At 41.2% G+C, this 20,866-nt stretch overlaps 2 protein-coding genes across 6 annotated transcripts in view; both read right to left on the reverse strand.

Annotated features, from left to right (window-relative positions):
• Positions 1–20,866, reverse strand: part of LOC100912642 (cytochrome P450 2J3-like) — a 124,243-nt gene that overhangs the window by 35,911 nt on the left and 67,466 nt on the right. The window lies entirely within an intron of this gene.
• Cyp2j10 (cytochrome P450, family 2, subfamily j, polypeptide 10) overlaps positions 16,398–20,866 on the reverse strand; it is a 34,824-nt gene continuing 30,355 nt past the window's right edge. For 4 of the 5 annotated variants that reach the window (XR_015619718.1, XR_015619717.1, XR_015619716.1 and 1 more), the window contains one exon: positions 16,398–16,882. Coding sequence is in view for 1 of the 5 variants with exons in the window: in NM_001134980.2 (NP_001128452.2) it covers positions 16,704–16,882 (179 nt within the window). In the remaining 4 variants the exon portion in view is untranslated. 5 annotated transcript variants of the gene reach the window in all.

Genomic DNA, 20,866 nt, shown 5'->3' on the forward strand with positions numbered 1-20,866 from the left:
AGGATATTCATTGCTACCTATGGGGTCAGAGTCCAGGGTCAGTCCATGTATAGTCTTTAGGTAGTGGCTTAGTCCCTGGAAGCTCTGGTTGCCTGGAATTGTTGTACATATGGGGTCTCGAGCCCCTTCAAGCTCTTCCAGTTCTTTCTCTGATTCCTTCAACGGGGGTCCTATTCTCAGTTCAGTGGTTTGCTGCTGGCATTCGCCTCTGTATTTGCTGTATTCTGGCTGTGTCCCTCAGGAGCGATCTACATCCAGCTCCTGTCTGCCTGCACTTCTTTGCTTCATCCATCTTGTCTATATGGGTGGCTGTATATGTATGGGCCACATGTGGGGCAGGCTCTGAATGGGTGTTCCTTCAGTCTCTGTTTTAATCTTTGCCTCTCTGTTCCCTGCCAAGGGTATTCTTGTTCCCCTTTTAAAGAAAGAGTGAAGCATTCACATTTTGATCATCCTTCTTGAGTTTCATTTGTTCTAGGCATCTAGGGTAATTCAAGCATTTGGGCTAATAGCCACTTATCAATGAGTGCATACCATGTATGTCTTTCTGTGATTGGGTTAGCTCACTCAGGATGATATTTTCCAGTTCCAACCATTTGCCTACGAATTTCATAAAGTCATTGTTTTTGATAGCTGAGTAATATTCCATTGTGTAGATGTACCACATTTTCTGTATCCATTCCTCTGTTGAAGGGCATCTGGGTTCTTTCCAGCTTCTGGCTATTATAAATAAGGCTGCGATGAACATAGTGGAGCACGTGTCTTTTTTATATGTTGGGGCATCTTTTGGGTATATGCCCAAGAGAGGTATAGCTGGATCCTCAGGCAGTTCAATGTCCAATTTTCTGAGGAACCTCCAGACTGATTTCCAGAATGGTTGTACCAGTCTGCAACCCCACCAACAATGGAGGAGTGTTCCTCTTTCTCCCCATTCTCGCCAGCATTTGCTGTCACCTGAGTTTTTGATCTTAGCCATTCTCACTGGCGTTAGGTGAAATCTCAGGGTTGTTTTGATTTGCATTTCCCTTATGACTAAAGATGTTGAACATTTCTTTAGGTGTTTCTCAGCCATTTGGCATTCCTCAGCTGTGAATTCTTTGTTTAGCTCTGAACACCATTTTTAATAGGGTTATTTGTCTCCCTGCGGTCTAACTTCTTGAGTTCTTTGTATATTTTGGATATAAGGCCTCTATCTGTTGTAGGATTGGTAAAGATCTTTTCCCAATCTGTTGGTTGCCGTTTTGTCCTAACCACAGCGTCCTTTGCCTTACAGAAGCTTTGCAGTTTTATGAGATCCCATTTGTCGATTCTTGATCTTAGAGCATAAGCCATTGGTGTTTTGTTCAGGAAAATTTTTCCAGTGCCCATGTGTTCAAGATGCTTCCCTAGTTTTTGTTCTATTAGTTTGAGTGTGTCTGGTTTGATGTGGAGGTCCTTGATACACTTGGACTTAAGCTTTGTACAGGGTGATAAGCATGGAGCGATCTGCATTCTTCTACATGTTGACCTCCAGTTGAACCAGCACCATTTGCTGAAAATGCTATCTTTTTTCCATTGGATGGTTTTGGCTCCTTTGTCAAAAATCAAGTGACCATAGGTGTGTGGGTTCATTTCTGGGTCTTCAATTCTATTCCATTGGTCTATCTGTCTGTCTCTGTACCAATACCATGTAGTTTTTATCACTATTGCTCCGTAATACTGCTTGAGTTCAGGGATAGTGATTCCCCCTGAAGTCCTTTTATTGTTGAGGATAGTGTTAGCTATCCTGGGTTTTTTGTTATTCCAGATAAATTTGCAAATTGTTCTGTCTAACTCTTTGAAGAATTGGATTGGTATTTTGATGGGGATTGCGTTGAATCTGTAGATCGCTTTTGGTAAAATGGCCATTTTTACTATATTCATCCTGCCAATCCATGAGCATGGGAGATCTTTCCATCTTCTGAGGTCTTCTTCAATTTCTTTCTTCAGAGTCTTGAAGTTCTTATTGTACAGATCTTTTACTTGCTTGGTTAAAGTCACAACGAGGTACTTTATATTATTTGAGTCTATTATGAAGGGTGTCATTTCCCTAATTTCTTTCTCGGCTAGTTTCTCTTTTGTGTAGAGGAAGGCTACTGATTTATTTGACTTAATTTTATACCCAGCCACTTTGCTGAAGTTGTCTATCGGCTTTAGTAGTTCTCTGGTGGAACTTTTGGAATCACTTAAATATACTATCATATCATGTGCAAAAAGTGATATTTTGACTTCTTCTCTTCCGATCTGTATCCCCTTGACCTCCTTTTGTTGTCTGATTGCTCTGGCTAGAACTTCAAGAACTATATTGAATAAGTAGGGAGAGAGTGGGCAACCTTGTCTAGTCCCTGATTTTAGTGGGATTGCTTCAAGTTTCTCTCCATTTAGTTTAATGTTAGCAACTGGTTTGCTGTATATGGCTTTTACTATGTTTAGGTATGGGCCTTGAATTCCTATTCTTTCCAGGACTTTTATCATGAAGGGGTGTTGAATTTTGTCAAATGCTTTCTCAGCATCTAATGAAATGATCATGTGGTTTTGTTCTTTCAGTTTGTTTATATAATGGATCACGTTGATGGTTTTCCGTATATTAAACCATCCCTGCATGCCTGGGATGAAGCCTACTTGATAATGGTGGATGATTGTTTTGATGTGCTCTTGGATTCGGTTTGCCAGGATTTTATTGAGTATTTTTGCGTCGATATTCATAAGGGAAATTGGTCTGAAGTTCTCTTTCTTTGTTGGGTCTTTGTGTGGTTTAGGTATAAGCGTAATTGTGGCTTTATAGAAGGAATTCGGTAGGGCTCCATCTGTTTCAATTTTGTGGAATAGTTTGGATAATATTGGTATGAGGTCTTCTATGAAGGTTTGATAGAATTCTGCACTAAACCCGTCTGGACTTGGGCTCTTTTTGGTTGGGAGACCTTTAATGACTGCTTCTATTTCCTTAGGAGTTATGGGGTTGTTTAACTGGTTTATCTGTTCCTGATTTAACTTCGGTACCTAGTATCTGTCTAGGAAATTGTCCATTTCCTGCAGATTTTCAAATTTTGTTGAATATAGGCTTTTATAGTAAGATCTGATGATTTTTTGAATTTCCTCTGAAAATGTAGTTATGTCTCCCTTTTCATTTCTGATTTTGTTAATTTGGGCACACTCTCTGTGTCCTCTCGTTAGTCTGGCTAGGTTTATCTATCTTGTTGATTTCCTCAAAGTACCAACTTTTTGTTCAGTTGATTCTTTCTATGGTCCTTTTTGTTTCTACTTGGTTGATTTCAGCTCTGTGTTTGATTATTTCCTGCCTTCTACTCCTCCTGGGTGTATTTGCTTCTTTTTGTTCTAGAGCTTTTAGGTGTGCTGTCAAGCTGCTGACATATGCTCTTTCCTGTTTCTTTCTGCAGGCACTCAGCGCTATGAGTTTTCCTCTTAGCACAGCTTTCATAGTGTCCCATAAGTTTGGGTATTTTGTACCTTCATTTTCATTAAATTCTAAAAAAGTTTTTAATTTCTTTCTTTATTTCTTCCTTGACCAGGTTATCACTGAGTAGAGCATTGTTCAATTTCCACGTATATGTGGGCATTCTTCCCTTATTGTTATTGAAGACCAGTTTTAGGCCGTGGTGGTCTGATAGCACGCATGGGATTATTTCTATCTTTCTGTATCTGTTGAGGCCCGTTTTTTGACCAATTATATGGTCAGTTTTGGAGAAAGTACCATGAGGAGCTGAGAAGAAGGTATATCCTTTTGCTTTAGGATAGAATGTTCTATAAATATCTGTTAAGTCCATTTGGCTCATGACTTCTCTTAGTCTGTCTACGTCTCTGTTTAATTTCTGTTTCCATGATCTCTCCATTGATGAGAGTGGGGTGTTGAAATCTCCTACTATTATTGTGTGAGGTACAATGTGTGTTTTGAGCTTTAGTAAGGTTTCTTTTACGTATGTAGGTGCCCTTGTATTTGGGGCATAGATATTTAGGATTGAGAGTTCATCTTGGTGGATTTTTCCTTTGATGAATATGAAGTGTCCTTCCTTATCTTTTTTGATGACTTTTAGTTGAAAATTGATTTTATTTGATATTAGAATGGCTACTCCAGCTTGCTTCTTACGACCATTTGCTTGGAACGTTGTTTTCCAGCCTTTCACTCTGAGGTAGTGTCTGTCTTTGTCTCTGACGTGTGTTTCCTGTAGGCAGCAGAATGCAGGGTCCTCGTTGCGTATCCAGTTTGTTAATCTATTTCTTTTTATTGGGGAGTTGAGGCCATTGATCTTGAGAGATATTAAGGAATAGTGATTATTGCTTCCTGTGATATTCATATTTGGATGTGAGGTTATGTTTGTGTGCTTTTCTTCTCTTTGTTTTGTTGCCAAGACGATTAGTTTCTTGCTTCTTCTAGGGTATAGCTTGCCTCCTTATGTTGGGCTTTACCATTTATTATCCTTTGTAGTGCTGGATTTGTAGAAAGATATTGTGTAAATTTGGTTTTGTCATGGAATATCTTGGTTTCTCCATCTATGTTAATTGAGAGTTTTGCAGGATACAGTAACCTGGGCTGGCATTTGTCTTCTCTTAGGGTCTGTATGAAATCAGTCCAGGATCTTCTGGCCTTCATAGTTTCTGGAGAAAAGTCTGGTGTGATTCTGATAGGTCTGCCTTTATATGTTACTTGACCTTTTTCCCTTACTGCTTTTAATATTCTTTCTTTATTTTGTGCGTTTGGTGTTTTGACTATTATGTGATGGGAGGTGTTTCTTTTCTGGTCCAATCTATTTGGAGTTCTGTAGGCTTCTTGTATGCCTATGGGTATCTCTTTTTTTTAGGTTAGGGAAGTTTTCTTCTATGATTTTGTTGAAGATATTTACTGGTCCTTTGAGCTGGGAGTCTTCACTCTCTTCTATACCTATTATCCTTAGGTTTGATCTTCTCATTGAGTCCTGGATTTCCTGTATGTTTTGGACCAGTAGCTTTTTCTGCTTTACATTATCTTTGACAGTTGAGTCAATGATTTCTATGGAATCTTCTGCTCCTGAGATTCTCTCTTCCATCCCTTGTATTCTGTTGGTGAAGCTTGTATCTACAGCTCCTTGTCTCTTCTTTTGGTTTTCTATATCCAGGGTTGTTTCCATGTGTTCTTTCTTGATTGCTTCTATTTCCATTTTTAATTCCTTTAGCTGTTTGATTGTGTTTTCCTGGAATTCTTTCAGGGATTTTTGTGACTCCTCTCTATGGGCTTCTACTTGTTTATTTATGATTTCCTGGAATTCTTCCAGGGATTTTTGTGACTCCTCTCTATGGGCTTCTACTTGTTTATTTATGATTTTCTGGAATTCTTTCAGGGATTTTTGTGACTCCTCTCTATGAGCTTCTACTTGTTTATTTATGATTTCCTGGAATTCTTTCAGGGATTTTTTGCGATTCCTCTCTGTAGGCTTCTACTTGTTCTCTAAGGGAGTTCTTCGCGTCTTTCTTGAAGTCCTCCAGCATCATGATCAAATATGATTCTGAAACTAGATCTTGCTTTTCTGATGTGTTTGGATATTCCATGTTTGTTTTGATGGGAGAATTGGGCTCCAATGGTGCCATGTAGTCTTGGTTTCTGTTGCTTGGGTTCCTGCGCTTGCCTCTCGCCATCAGATTATCTCTAGTGTTACTTTGTTCTGCTATTTCTGACAGTGGCTAGACTGTCCTATAAGCCTGTGTGTCAGGAGTGCTGTAGACCTGTTTTCCTGTTTTCTTTCAGCCTGTTATGGGGACAGAGTGTTCTGCTTCCCGGCGTGTAGTTTTTCCTCTCTACAGGTCTTCAGGTGTTCCTGTGGGCCTGTGTCTTGAGTTCACCAGGCAGGTCACTTGCAGCAGAAAAGTTGTTCTTACCTGTGGTCCCAAGGCTCAAGAGCTCTCTGCAGCGGCAGCAACCAGGAAGATCTGTGCCGCCGTTTCCGGGAGCTTCAGTGCACCAGGGTTCCAGATGGCATTTGGTGTTTTCCTCTGGTGTCAGAGATGTGTGCAGTGTGCAGTCTCTTCTGGTTTCCCAGGTGTGTCTGCCTCTCTGAAGGTTTAGCTCTCCCTCCCACGGGATTTGGGTGCAGAGAACTGTTTATCAGGTCTGTTCCTTCAGGTTCTGGCGGTGTCACAGGCGAAGGGGTCCTGCCGCTCCTGGGCCCTCCCCCATGGGAACCCAGAAGCCCTATACAGTTTCCTCTTGGGCCAGGGATGTGGGCAGGGGTGGGCAGTGTTGGTGGTCTCTTCTGCTCTGCAGCCTCAGGAGTTTCCACCTGACCAGGCGGTGAGGTCTCTCTCCCAAGGGGTCTGGGAGCAGAGAGCTGAGTATTTCTTATATACATTTCGAGTGTTATTCCCTTTCCCGGTTTCCGGGCAAACATCCCCCTCCCCCCTCTCCTTCTTTATGGGTGTTCCCCTCCCCACCCTCCCCCCATTGCCGCCCTCCCCCCAACAGTCTAGTTCACTGGGGGTTCAGTCTTAGCAGGACCAAGGGCTTCCCCTTCCACTGGTGCTCTTGCTAGGATATTCACTGCAACCTATGAGGTCAGAGTCCAGGGTCAGTCCATGTATAGTCTTTAGGTAGTGGCTTAGTCCCTGGAAGCTCTGGTTGCTTGGCATTGTTGTTCATAAGGGGTCTCGAGCCCCTTCAAGCTCTTCCAGTTCTTTCTCTGATTCCTTCAACGGGGGTCCTATTCTCAGTTCAGTGGTTTGCTGCTGGCATTCGCCTCTGTGTTTGCTGTATTCTGGCTGTGTCTCTCAGGAGCGATCTACATCCAGCTCTTGTCTGCCTGCACTTCTTTGCTTCATCCATCTTGTCTATATGGGTGGCTGTATATGTATGGGCCACATGTGGTCTGGCTCTGAATGGGTGTTCCTTCTGTGTCTGTTTTAATCTTTGCCTCTCTGTTCCCTGCCAAGGGTATTCTTGTTCCCCTTTTAAAGAAGGAGTGAAGCATTCACATTTTGATCATCCTTCTTGAGTTTCATTTGTTCTAGGCATCTAGGGTAATTCAAGCATTTGGGCTAATAGCCACTTATCAATGAGTGCATACCATGTGTGTTTTTCTGTGATTGGGTTAGCTCACTCAGGATGATATTTTCCAGTTCCAACCATTTGCCTACGAATTTCATAAAGTCATTGTTTTTGATCGCTGAGTAATATTCCATTGTGCAGATGTACCACATTTTCTGTATCCATTCCTCTGTTGAAGGGCATCTGGGTTCTTTCCAGCTTCTGGCTATTATAAATAAGGTTGCGATGAACATAGTGGAGCACGTGTCTTTTTTATATGTTGGGGCATCTTTTGGGTATATGCCCAAGAGAGGTATAGCTGGATCCTCAGGCAGTTCAATGTCCAATTTTCTGAGGAACCTCCAGACTGATTTCCAGAATGGTTGTACCAGTCTGCAATCCTGTGGGATCTTCTTGAACACTCCAATTATATATTCCAATGATATCTATGTATCCTAATGATATCTGTATAATACAATGATATCTATATATTCCAATGATATATATTCCAACAATAAATATATATGCAAAAATTCATAAAATCCTATAGAAGTACAAAAGGCTCCAGTAAGTCAGACCAATCCTGAATAGAAAAACACTTGCTGAACGTACTATAGTAGAATTCCAAATATTATAGTAAGCCAAATATAAGCAGGGTATTGACACAAAGACATATATGTAGAACATAGATAGAATAGAACAGAAGATACAGAAAGAAATCCACACCATCACAAAAAAATGATGACACGTTCTCCAACATGAGAGGGTTGGTCACCTCTCTTGGATAAGCCAGTTAAATCAGCCAATTAATAGTCAAAATAGAACACTAGAGATTGATTTAATGTGGTTACAATAAGAAGAAGACCAAAGCGATGTAGCTTATTCATCCTCCACAGCTATTATTGACGTCCGGAAATGAAACTAATGTTTAAAGATAAGGCAAGAGATATGGCTAGATAAACATCTAGCCAAGATGTGGTACCACCAATCTTTATTACAGATCCAAATCTCTCAGTAAGTTCAAATAACAAGTTGTAAATCTTTCTCCAGGAGACAAAATTCACACTCTGGAGGTAAATTGCTCCCCTGGCAAACCCCAGGGCTTCAGAATTGTCTTATGTAGCAGGAGATTCCTGGGGGGAATTCTTATGAGGGTTGATGTTTCAATAGTCTGATAGCCAATGAGAGAGGCACAAATGTCTCTTGAATATATTTATTACTGTCAGACATGTTGGTGGCAGTACAACAAAAGAGATAAGTGACTAGTGAAGGGGCATCCTGTAGAATAGGAAAAAAATTTTAGTCTGCTATTTAGTAGGTAGCTAATGACCAGACTATCTAAAGTACTAACAAACAAAAAAATATAGTTAGTTGGGAAAAAACTGAACAAATGTGACTCAAAAGAAAAAAAATTGTTCTCTTACAGTCTGCATGACCTCTGACCATGCTCTTGTGGCCTTTAGTGTCTCTGTTGAGAAGTCTGGTGTCATTCTGATAGGTCTACCTTTGCTATGTTATTTGGCCTTTTCCCCTTGCAGCTTTTAATATCCTTTCTTTGTTCTATGTGTTTAGTGTTCTGATTATTATGTGACAAGGGGATTTTCTTTTCTGGTCCCATTTGTTAGGTGTTTTATGTTTCTTGTACCTTTATGGCCATCTCCTTCTTCAAGTCAGATAAGTTTTCTTTTATGATTTTGTTGAAGAAGTTTTCAGGTCCTTCAAGCTGGGAATCTTCATTCTCCTCTATTCCCATTATTCTTAGATTTGGTCTTTTCATTGTGTCCTGAATTTCCTGGACATTTTGTGTTAGGAGTTTTTTATGTTTTGAATTTTCTTTTACAGTTGTGTCAATTTCTTCCATGGTATTTTTTTTTTATTAACTTGAGTATTTATTTACATTTTGAGTGTTATTTCCTTTCCCGTTTTCCGGGCAAACATCCCCCTAATCCCTCCCCCCCTTCTTTATGGGTGTTCCCCTCCCCACCCTCCCCCCATTGCCGCCCTCCCCCCAACAGTCTAGTTCACTGGGGGTTCAGTCTTAGCAGGACCCAGGGCTTCCCCTTCCACTGGTGCTCTTAGTAGGATATTCACTGCAACCTATGAGGTCAGAGTCCAGGGTCAGTCCATGTATAGTCTTTAGGTAGTGGCTTAGTCCCTGGAAGCTCTGGTTGCTTGGCATTGTTGTTCATAAGGGGTCTCAAGCCCCTTCGAGAAGAGCTCCATGGTATTTTTTACACCTGAGATTCTATCTTCTCTCTCTTTTATTCTGTTGGTAATACTCACGTCTGTAATTCTTGACCTCTTCCTCAGTTTTCCATTTCCAGGTTTTCTTTCATTTGTGTTTTCTTTATTCTTTCTACTTCCACTTTTTGGTCTTGAACTGCTTTATTCAATTTCTTCACCCATTTGATCGTGTTTTCCTGTATTTCTTTAAGGGATTTATTTGTCTTCTCTTCAGAGGCTTTTACCTGTTTACCTGTGTTTTCCTGTATTTCTTTCAGTGAGTTATTTATATCCTCCTTAAAGGACTCTATTATCTTCATGAGATAGGATTTATGTCAGCTTCCTGATGTTTTGGTATGTTGGTATATTCAGAGCTTGCTGTGGTGAGAGAAATGGGTTCTTAGGATGTCCATATATATTGGCTTCTGTTGCGTATGATCTTGTGCTTGCCTCTCCCCATCTGGTTATCCATGGTATTTGCTGGTCTGGAAGACTCTGTCTTTTGTCCCTGGGTTGCTACAGATCTTGTTGTAGGCCTGTGGCCTTGGCTGTAGCAGACCTTCTGTGGGCCTTCAGAGGGGCAGAGAAGCTGCTGATTTATTGTCCTGGCTGCAGTAGATCTCCTGGGAGGTCTTGAGATCATTGAGCCTTCAGAGGAACAGTCAAACTGTTGTCCTGTGTGAAGCTGTTCTCCAGGGGTTCTATGGACTGTGTTTCTGTTTCCCTGTGTGCAGCAAAACTCCAGGGAGGCTTTCAGTCTTTTGGCTGAGTTGCCCTGCATGCCACAGAGCCCAAGGGAGGTTTACAGACTGTGGTATTGGTTGCCTAGTTGCCCTATGTGCAGCAGATCTCCTGGGATGCCAGTTGCCCCATTTGCAGCAGATCTCTTGGGATGCCTCAGGCTGTGTGGGGTCAGTTGTCCTCTGTGCAGCAGAGCATCTGGGATGCCTCATGTCTTCAGGGGAGCAGACCAGCTAGCAGTTTGTCCCAGAAGAAAGGACCAGGCAGAAAGGGAGTGGAATTCAGTGGGCAGGAGTTTTGGGAGGTCATGGGTCCCATGTCCACTGGGCTCTCAGTGGCAGCTGTGGGACTTCTGGAGGGTTCTTACCAAATGCTCTGAGTGCAGTGGATCTTCTGGGGTACCTCAAGATATGTTGTCTTCAGGAAACAGACTAGCTAGCACTCTGTCCCTGAAGAAAGGAATGGGCAGAAGGAACAACAGAAGAATCTTGAATGGCTGAGAAGCACCTAAAGAAATGTTCAAAAACCTTAGTGAACAGGGAAATGCAAATCAAAATGACCATGAGATTCCATTTTATACCAATCAGAATGACTAACATCAAAACCTCAGGCCAAAACCTGAGTGCTAGCAGAAAGAATGGAAATAGGTAACTTCCGGAGGTAGGAAGGTGACTCAAAGGGAGGGACCTTAGATGCTCTACAGTCAGGAGAGGGAACTTGTTGAACCTACCTCCAGCAGAAAGATAGGGCATCAAGTGAGGGATCGTCCCAATGTCAAAACTCTGACCCATATTGTTTTTGTTTGAAAGAACTGCAGGGATGGAAATTAAGAAAACCCTAAGGAAAAGAAGGTCCAGTGACAGCCCCAAAGTGGGATCCAGCTCAAGTGGAGGACCCAAGGCCTGACACTGTTACTGAGGCTATGGAACACTCACAAAAAGGGACCTATCATGACTGCCCTCCAAAAGACCCAACAAGCAGTTGAAAGAGTCAGATGCAGATTTTTGCACCCAACCCATGGACAGAGGTGCTTACTCCTGTGAGTGAATCAGGGAAAAGCTAGAAGAAGCTGAGGAGGAGGGCTAGGAGGAGGGCTACCTTGTGGGAGGACCAGCAGTCTCAATTAACCTGGACCCCTGAGATCTCTCAGATACTGGACCACCAACCAGGCAGCATACACCAGCTGATATGAGGCCCTCAACACATATACAGCAGAGGACTGTTAGGTCTGAGTTCAGTCAGAGAACATGCACCTAACCTGGAGGCCCCAGGGAGATTAGAGGTCTCGTGGGATGGGTTGGATGGTTGTATCCTTGTGGAGACAGGGTTTGGGGGGAGGAGGAGGTATGGGATATGGAACAGTTGGCGGGTGGACTGGGAGGGGAATAAAATCTGGAGTATAAAAAAAGATTAAATAAAAAGAAGGAACAAGGTAAAAAGTTAAATGCTTAATGATTACATGAAAAAGTGCTCAATATTTTTAGCCTCAGGAAATATAAATAACAACTCCTTTGACATGCAAGTCCACCCAAGTCAGATGTCTGTCATCTCTAAAACAAAAATCAACCTATACATGTAATTAACTTTTCCTGATTTTCTGAGCACTGGAACCTTATGCTATGGCAGCCTTAAGAATCGAGACTTTGTCACTTGTCTTCAATAAGACAATTAAACAGACATGCAAAAAGAAAAGATTCATTTAATGAAGAGCAAAGAGTTCTAGAGATCATCCAAGTCCATCTTTGGTCCTAACATCAAGTTGAGGTTTAAATGGTAGTTAAGATGTGGGCATAACTAAGCAGTTCTGGTCAAGGTTTAAAACCCACTATCATTATGGATAACTGTCTGAGGTCTAGTCTCTCCTACATGGTGGTCTGATAAGTTATCAGAATATAAATTCCTCTTCTGGCTACACCAGTTTTTCCTCCTATTTCTTCAAACATGACTTTCCTGGGGAAATGTCAATCTCATAAAGACAATTCTTTCAATAGTTTAATAGTTTACCATTAGTAGTTTAATGATGGGTGCATGATTGTTTGTTTTGATGATCTTTATATTTATAAAACCTTTAAGTGTTGTTGGTGATAATGAAGATAAATAATTAATTCACTCTATATGAACATAAATATGGAAGATCCTCTAAAAAGTAAAAATAGAACTTCAAAGTAATATAGCTGCTTCAACCATGCACACATACTCAGAGGAATCAAAGTCAGCATGTTATAAAGATAACAGCATCTTTAATTGAAGAACAATTCACTAAGATGTTACATTAAGTATTCCTGGGACTATGTAGACAAATACCCATTCACCTCAGACAGGACACTAATGAAGGGACAAAGTACTGCTCTACTAAAGCCCAACTTGTCAAATCAGTGTGTTTATTGGGCTTAATTACAGAGCATAGGTGAACCACACCTTACACTGAACTGTCTACAAGGCTGATCATTTGATAAAATTGTCAATGGCTATTGAAAATTTAGTATCTGCAAGTCCAGAGACCAATTACACTTTCCATAGCAATTATATCACACTTTCCATAGCTTCATTAATAGCCATTCCTTGTCCATTTGTTCTTCTATAACCAATACTGGTTCGTCCAGATGAATCTTAGCATAGCCTGGTATTCACTGGGAAAAGGGGTTGATGAGACAGAAATCATTTTTTTCATTGTAAGATTGTAGAGAAAGAACACTGAAGGATTGAAGGATCACTTTCTGGTAGTTTTAAATGTTATAGTGTCAAGAGTATGTATGTGGTAGTTGCCACCCATGATAAAGGAAAAACAAATTGATAGAAGTACTTATTTTTACATATGTCTAACTTGAGATCATTTTTGACTAGCTTACAGCTGAGGACCTACTTTTGAAAGTCTACACTCACAGTCAGCCTATCTGGAGGTGGAAACACACAATCTGAAAACCTTAGGGAGTGCCTTCTCTGTTATAGAAAGCCAATACTATGGTTGATATTTTCCATTAGAGGGCACTGTTTACCCTCCAGTCTGATGTTAGGTCAGGCTCTAGTGAAGGAAAATAGCATGCATTTTTTTTTTTAACAATTGTGTCAAATTGATACAGTTTTGGGGCATCTTGTTACCCCTCTGTGTGACCAATGGAACATATATCGGAACATCTTCCCTATTTTCTTCTCTAGTAGACTTGACATAAATGAATTGTCTCTCTCATCGTGACTCTCAGATTATGGAAACATTGGAGCCCAAAGAAAGGGGATTGCCCCATCCATCTCATGCTGGGAGAAGGAAAAGGCACTAGCCAGAGGAGAAACTTGTCTTTTAGAAAGAGATTTTACACAATTCACAACTTGTCAGGTCATTTTACAGAATAAGACTAAAACCTAGACAAGGTGGATCAGTGTTGGGTGGACCACAACTTAACTAGGGCTGCCTTATGTGCATGTCCTTGGCTCTCTAGTGAAACTTTAATCTTATTATAGGACCCCGAGGATGATAACTTAGGACTGTTTCTGGATCTCTTTGTCCTTTTTCCCAATATAGCCCCATGGAATAAATACCCCCTCTTCTGTTTCCCACATTTAACTTAGCTCTTTTTATTGGCTTATTTAGGAAGAATGTTTAGGCCTGACTTGGAGCATAGGTAGCAACACAAAATTTCTATAACACTTTGTCTTCTACCCCATAGCATCCTTTGAAGATTTTCTTTTATCCAGTCTCCACCCATGAACAATGGAATGGAGAAACCTTTTGGATTAATCCCTCTTGTTGACAGAGAACTTAATTGTTCCATGTATCTTGTCCTGCCTCATTAGTGACAATGATTCTAATAAGCTCTTTGATAAACCTTACTGCATTTTATATGGTTAATCTTAGCCTGTCTGTGCAATACCTACCATCTGAAAAACTAGAGTAAATATTGAATCTTATGTATTTGAGAAGTTAGCCAGCTTCTAATGATTATATAAATCAAGGAGCGTCCCGGCTCTCTTGTTGGTTAAGGCTCAGAGAAGTATCTTAAATGTCAAGTTTTTTTTTTTTCATCTCCCAAATCATGTGGAGTAGGGGAGGGGCATGGATCCTATCACCAATTGAGAAACGTCCCTGGGTTTTGGAGCATCTCTGGAATGCCAAGGTCTAGGGATACATGGAGAATCAAAACTGAATGTTGGAAGAGGTATTTGAAAGTCTGGAACTAGTAGTTAAGAACTTTTTCCCAGAAGAGACTGCAGTTTTCTTGATTTTGTAACAAGCTCATGAGGCCCGCTGTGTATGCCATCGTAAGGTTCATCTATATTGGTGCTCGGCTCATAAACTGACCCTTAAGGCTTGAACGAATGCAAGGGGACAATGGCTGGACACCAACAGAAGACTTCCACTGCCGAGGCCCGGCCTCAGCATGAGGAAGGTCCTGAGAAAGGAGGCAGATGAGCATGGCACTGACTCAATAATGACCCAGAGTCGGTAGTGGATGCAAGCTGTCAGGTCAAATGTGCTCTCTTTCCCAGAGAATTCTCACTCTTCTTCCTCTTCTTCTTCTTCCTCCTCCTCCTCCTCCTCCTCCTCCTCCTTCCTCCTTCTTCCCAGTCTTTTTCCTTCTTTCTTCTCATTCTTTTTTCTTCTTCAAACCAGAGAGTCTGAACCCAGCCTTTTATTTGCTAGAGAAACATCATCTAGGATTTGAACATTGTTAATAATTTCTTTTAGAAAATTTTAAATTTACATAAATTCTGTGGGTCCCAGATCATCAGTCCCAACCCCTGCTTCCTTAAAACAGAAACCAAACACAAAGCACAAGCTCATTTCCTTATCAGTTTACACAGCTTGTTCTTCATGGGTAGCTGGACGCAGCTGCTGTGGTTTCCTGGTACAGCAGACAGCAGTCTTTAATAACTATTTTCATGTAACAACAGAAAGGTGACAGACTAATGTTAAAATAATTTCTTATGAAGTTTTAAAATTCATGCAAGTCAAGTAGGCATTGCTGTCTTCAATCCTTCAAGTAGCTAGGAGAATGAAATACTAACTTTTTATATACTTGTTCATCATCTTTCAATTCTCTACTTTTTGTTTACCATCCTAGCAATTCCACGGCCTCATATACTCTCCTTCTAATAATATTTGTTTCCAGATCATATACATGCCTGCCTCCTGTAAGATAAACCCATCTATCATTTGCTGTTTTTTTTTAGCTTATAGATTCCTTCTTTCCCTATTCTTGCCTTTTCTTCTTGAGACCATTTTAACTCTCTATCCCCAATTCATCCTGGCTAATTAGGGCAGCAGTCATTGGACCAGAGGTACATGTATCTCCTCATAATTCTAAATTCAAGGCCAAGTCTCACAATGAATAATTTCCACAAAGGACCTGTTGGTTTTTATGGCTGCTGTGATTATGCTGTTTAGATCCTTTCCCATGCCTCTAACGGCCAAGTGGAAGGTCTGCGCCTCATCTTCCACAGCCTCATGAACATCTCTGTTTCTCATTTCTGAGAACCACATGTGTTTCACTTGCTATGGAGTGATTAGTTCTGAATAGTGGGGCAAGTATATTTCCCAGAAAGAGAGATTGAAAGCAAAACACATAGATGAGAAAGCAGATTAGTTCCAGGCCAACAGTAGTCACTGTCACATGTGGGAATCAACGGCCTGACAATGTTCCAGGGATAGGAACTGTGTCATACCACCCCTTACACAGCCATGCTGGACCCAGCATAGTAAGAATCAAAAAGCTCAGAATGTGGTCAGAGAGCATCTGAGGGCTACACATCTCCATCTTGGTGTAATGATTTTATTTTCTGTAAATGATTTTGTTTTGTTCTGTAAAACTATAAAACTTCATGAACCTGTTTCCTGTTGGAATATGCAATTGGTGGTAAACTAAACCATGTTCCCAGCCATGGTCACTCAAAATGGATCCAGAATAGGCTGAGTCTTATTCCCTTTAAGATAAGAGCCATGACTTTTATAACCAGATCAACAGCATCAAGGATCAAAGGCGGAGAACTTCCAACAACCCCAAGGGCCCCAGATTGGCTCATATATCTGAAGACAAAATGTCTTTACATTTTCTCCCTAAACTTCCTGCTAGAGTTTGCTCATCAGTAAGTATATATTACTCAGCCCGAGATCAGCGATCAAGATCCAGCTACAATATTTAGATCATAGAAACTGCTTCAGTGCTGCTTGCTTTGTCTGCCTGACACCAGTGAATCATCCCTTTCTACCTGGCCTTCAGGAGAACTCAGGTGAAGAGCAAGATGAGGTAGCTATAGGCCTTCCAAATGGAAGAGTCTTCATGTCCTACTTCTGTGTCTGTCCCCACCCAGAAACCTAGTTCTAACTCTGAGGCTCTTTTTGTATCATTTCCAAATGAACCATTTCAACAGGCCAGGGGCAACTGTATGTCTACAAGAGGAAGACAGACAAAAGTTGAAAGCACACCTCTTTTAATGTGATTTATAAGTTAAATAGTATTCTTAATACACTGTATCCCTTTACATACACTTTAAAAATGAAAAGAATAATTCTTCTTTCAGCAATTTTATGAGCACATAAGTGATATACTCAGAACCAACTTGAGGGGCCGGCAGTCCAGGAATTTGATTCAGTTTCTCTACTCTAAGTTTTCCCATCTTTTCTCTGTCACCTTCATTCTGTTTCCTCCTATGTATGTAGGCACCAGTGGTTTCAAAGGGCAAGTCATTCCTTCTTTCCTTTCTCTTTGCTTCTCCAGCATCACTGTCTGGGGACAGCACAGATGCGGTGGCTGACTGGGGCAAGGGTGAGGCCATTTCTGAACTTTAGGCTCAACGTCTCATTGACTGGAGGTTTGAAGGTGAAATTTTGCATAAGAGCAGTGAAGAAAATGAACAATTCAGTTCGAGCCAGTTGTTCTCCAGGGCAAGCTCTCTTTCCTATGGAGAAAAAACAGATGAGTCACTTTCTCAGTGTGCCTTGGGGCTGGAGTCCCCAACTTCCTCCCGCCAATCTTGAACAGACTCTGGAGGTTTTTTTTAGCTGAGTATGTTTAACATCTTCTTGGTTTGGCCATTAGAGTCCCATTCAAGTTGCTATTACTTGACATTTAGCATAACAATATGTTGCAGTCTAATGTTTTCAGTTTGCCAGCCCAGAAAATTGTTATTTCCCTAGGTGTCCTCCTTCTTTGCACTGAATAATAATGGATAGAAGGTGATACCTGAAGTTAGACTCCAGAGACCCAAATAACCCTATTAAAAAATGGGGTACAGAACTAAACAATGAATTCACAGCTGAAGAATATCGAATGGCTGAGAAGCACCTAAAGAAATGTTCAACATCCTTAGTCATCAGGGAAATGCAAATCAAAACAACCCTGAGATTCCACCTCACACCAGTGAGAATGGCTAAGATCAAAAACTCAGGGGACAGCAGATGCTGGCGAGGATGTGGAGAAAGAGGAACACTCCTCCATTGTTGATGGGATTGCAAACTGGTACAACCATTCTGGAAATCAGTCTGGAGGTTCCTCAGAAAATGGGACATTGCACTACCTGAGGACCCAGCTATACCTCTCCTGGGCATACACCTAAAAGATGCTCCAACATACAAACAAAGACACATGTTCCACTATGCTCATAGCAGCCTTATTTATAATAGCCAGAAGCTGGAAAGAACCCAGATGTCCTTCAACAGAGGAATGGATACAGAAAATGTGGTACATCTACACAATGGAGTAGTACTCAGCTATCAAAAACAATGACTTCATGAAATTCATAGGCAAATGGATGGAGCTAGAAAATACCATCCTGAGTGAGGTAACCCAATCACAGAAAAACACACATGGTGTGCACTCATTGATACACTTATTAGCCCAAATGTTCAAATTACCCACGATGCAATGCACACATCACATGAAACTCAAGAAGGATGACCAAAATGTGAATGCTTCACTCACTCCTTTAAAAGCAGAACAAAAATATCCATAGGAGGGGATAAGGAGGCAAAGTTTAGAGCAAAGACTGAAGGAACAGCCGTTCAGAGCCTGCCCCACATGTGGCCCATACATACACAGCCACCAAACTAGAGAAGACTGATGAAGCTAAGAAGTGCATGCTGACAGGAACTGGATATAGATCTCTCCCAAGAGACACAGTCAGAGCATGTCAAATACAGAGGCGAATGCTAGAAGCCAACCACTGAACCAATCCCTGTTGGAGGAATTAGAGAAAGGACTGAAAGAGCTAAAGGGACTTGCAACCCCATAAAAATAACAAGGCCAACCAACCAGAGATTCCAGGGACTAAACCCCTACCCAAAGACTATATATACATGGACTGACCCTTGGCTCCAACTGCATATGTAGCAGTGAATAGCCTTGTTGTGGCACCAGTGGAAGGGGAAGTCCTTGGTCCTGCCAAGATTGAACCCCCCAGTGTAGGGGATTATTGGGGAGGCAATGAAGGGGGGTAGATTTGGAGGGGAACACCATTATAGAAGTAGAGGGGTAGGGATTAGGGGGCTGATGGCTAGGAAACAGGGAAAGGGAATAACATTTGAAATGTAAATAAGAAATACCCAATTTAATAAAAATGGGGGAAAAAAGGTGATACCTGGGCAAGAAACATTCTAACAAGTCTGGGAGTTGTTGCTCAAAGTCACCTCACACCAGATACACATGGACACTGTAGTTTTCAGTGTTTGTAGTAATATGTATATTTGTGTTTATATCCATTGTTGTACCTGTCTTCTCGCCAGTCTCTCTAATGAATATCTGAATTCACTTGGGCAGCCTCTATGATCCAGCATAACACTAGCACTCCACTGTTCTCTTCCTCAGTGAACATCCTTGTCAAGTATCCCAACAGAACTGAAGCACTCCATCCAGTCTCTCACCCATGTTTAATCCCATCTTTGTGTGGATGTGTTTGTGCATATGTGAGTTCATTATGTGTACTCATGTGTGTATACATGTGTGGATACCAGAGAACAGACATAGGTGTTCATCCTCAAGTGCCATACCCACCTCCCCAACCCCCTGCCAACTTTTACAGATAGAATCTTAACTCTTCAGAACTTGTGAACGTAGCCTGGCCACTGAGTCCCAAGGAACTCTCCCTTCATGTTCTAGGATTATAAGCATATGTTACCATGTTCCACTTTTATATGAGTTCTGAAGATCAAATTATGTTCTACGCTTTCAAGGAAAGCAAGAACTTTACCAAAGGAGATGTCTACTCTGCCACCAAGTGATTTCTTTCTTCCGCAATCATACATTTTTGACTGAAAAAAGTCAGGAAAAAATTTATAAAGAGTATGACAAGAATCCTTAAATGATTACTCAGACAAAACAATTATTAATATTTGGACATATTTTCCATCCTTCTCATGGGGTTTCCAACAGGAACATGGTAGCAGGAATGACAGCATGGATCATTCTCTGCAGGCTAATACATAAGGAGCTACATTGGCTTTCAATGAGATTAAACACTCTAGAATTTTCTGATATATGATTATTTCTACTTCATTATCTGCCTAATACATAGTAAACATAAATGTGTTACTATGAAGATGCCAGTGTCATGTGTTACATCTGTGTTTTTTGCTATTGTGTTTCAATCATCTCTGTTCTCCTCAGACTCCTCCTGTTACCTGTCATGAATAATATGGTTAGCAACTTAGGAAATTCTTTAGATTCTCCTGTAGGAATCCACATACTGTATGCAAAGTTAGGTCCCAGGGTTGCCCAGTCCAGCCACTGGGACAGGGCCAACAGGGCATGGGCCTCCACCAGTGCTGATGGCTTCTGTGGGCAAAAGGCTTGTTTGTATAATAATGTATATATTTTTATAACCCTTCTTCAAGGAATGCCTCCCTGTTAATGCTAATGAGTCCATGATAATCAGAGAGAGCGTGAGTGTGGAAGGAAAAGACATGGCCAGTATCTCAGCAAAATGGTAAATGCTGGGACTTTCAGGACAGTTAGTTCATGAGGTCATGGAAAAGAACTCTAGAAATATATATATATTATACACACACACACACACACACATACACACACATATAATTTTCCTCAAAATCTAAGGATGTAATATAAATTATATGAGGGGCTTCACAAATCTAAAGAAAGAGAAGCAGCTGTTCTATGAACCAATTTGTCAGATTCAAAGAGAGGCAGATACAAATGTAGGCAGATTCCTGAGTTCAAGGTCATCCCAGAATAGAAGGAGTTTACGTCCAGGTCCAGGCATGGTAGAAGTGGTAATTTCAGGTCAGGGTCCCACCCAGTTAGCTTATAGTCTGTGCTTATAAGAGGCCAGCAGATGTCTGAATTCTTTTGCAATGTGAAAAAAAAATGTATACTTGTTGCATTCTAAGAATTAAGGGGCTGGGGTCATGAGATGCTGATTCATAGGAATAATCAAAAGGAAATCTAGAGTGAATGACTGGACTGATGTGAAAAATAGAAGACTAGGCTTATAACCTACAAGAGAAGAGCTATCAGATAATTTTTTTTAGAATAGCAAGAAAGAACTTCTTGGAACTGTTTCGAGCAGAAAATAAAGAGAGAACTGTTCGAAGATGTCCAGAGGAAGCAGAGCATAGAGAGAGGAGTCTGGAGAGCTTTCTTGAGTAGAACATAGGCCACCAGCTTGGACTCACTATTTGACTTCAAGTCATTCATTTCCTCTGCTCCCAGACACTCCTCTCAGAAGCCCTCTCCAAGCCGAGGCTGACCCTGGCACAGGGTTAGTGACATGACCTGTGGGCAACCCCTCTGTGATTGTGACTAAACTTCTCCTCTTCATGAAGCTAAGCCTTTCTCCTTTGGCAATGAAGTGAAATAGTCTCTTTCTTCCTGAACATGGCTGGGTAGTTGGGAACTTGTTTAGCCTGAAGCATGAAATTAAAGCTTGGCT

The sequence above is a fragment of the Rattus norvegicus genome, chromosome 5 (assembly GCF_021556685.1).
Source record: "Rattus norvegicus strain SHRSP/BbbUtx chromosome 5, alternate assembly SHRSP_T2T, whole genome shotgun sequence".
In the NCBI taxonomy this organism is placed as follows: domain Eukaryota; kingdom Metazoa; phylum Chordata; class Mammalia; order Rodentia; family Muridae; genus Rattus; species Rattus norvegicus.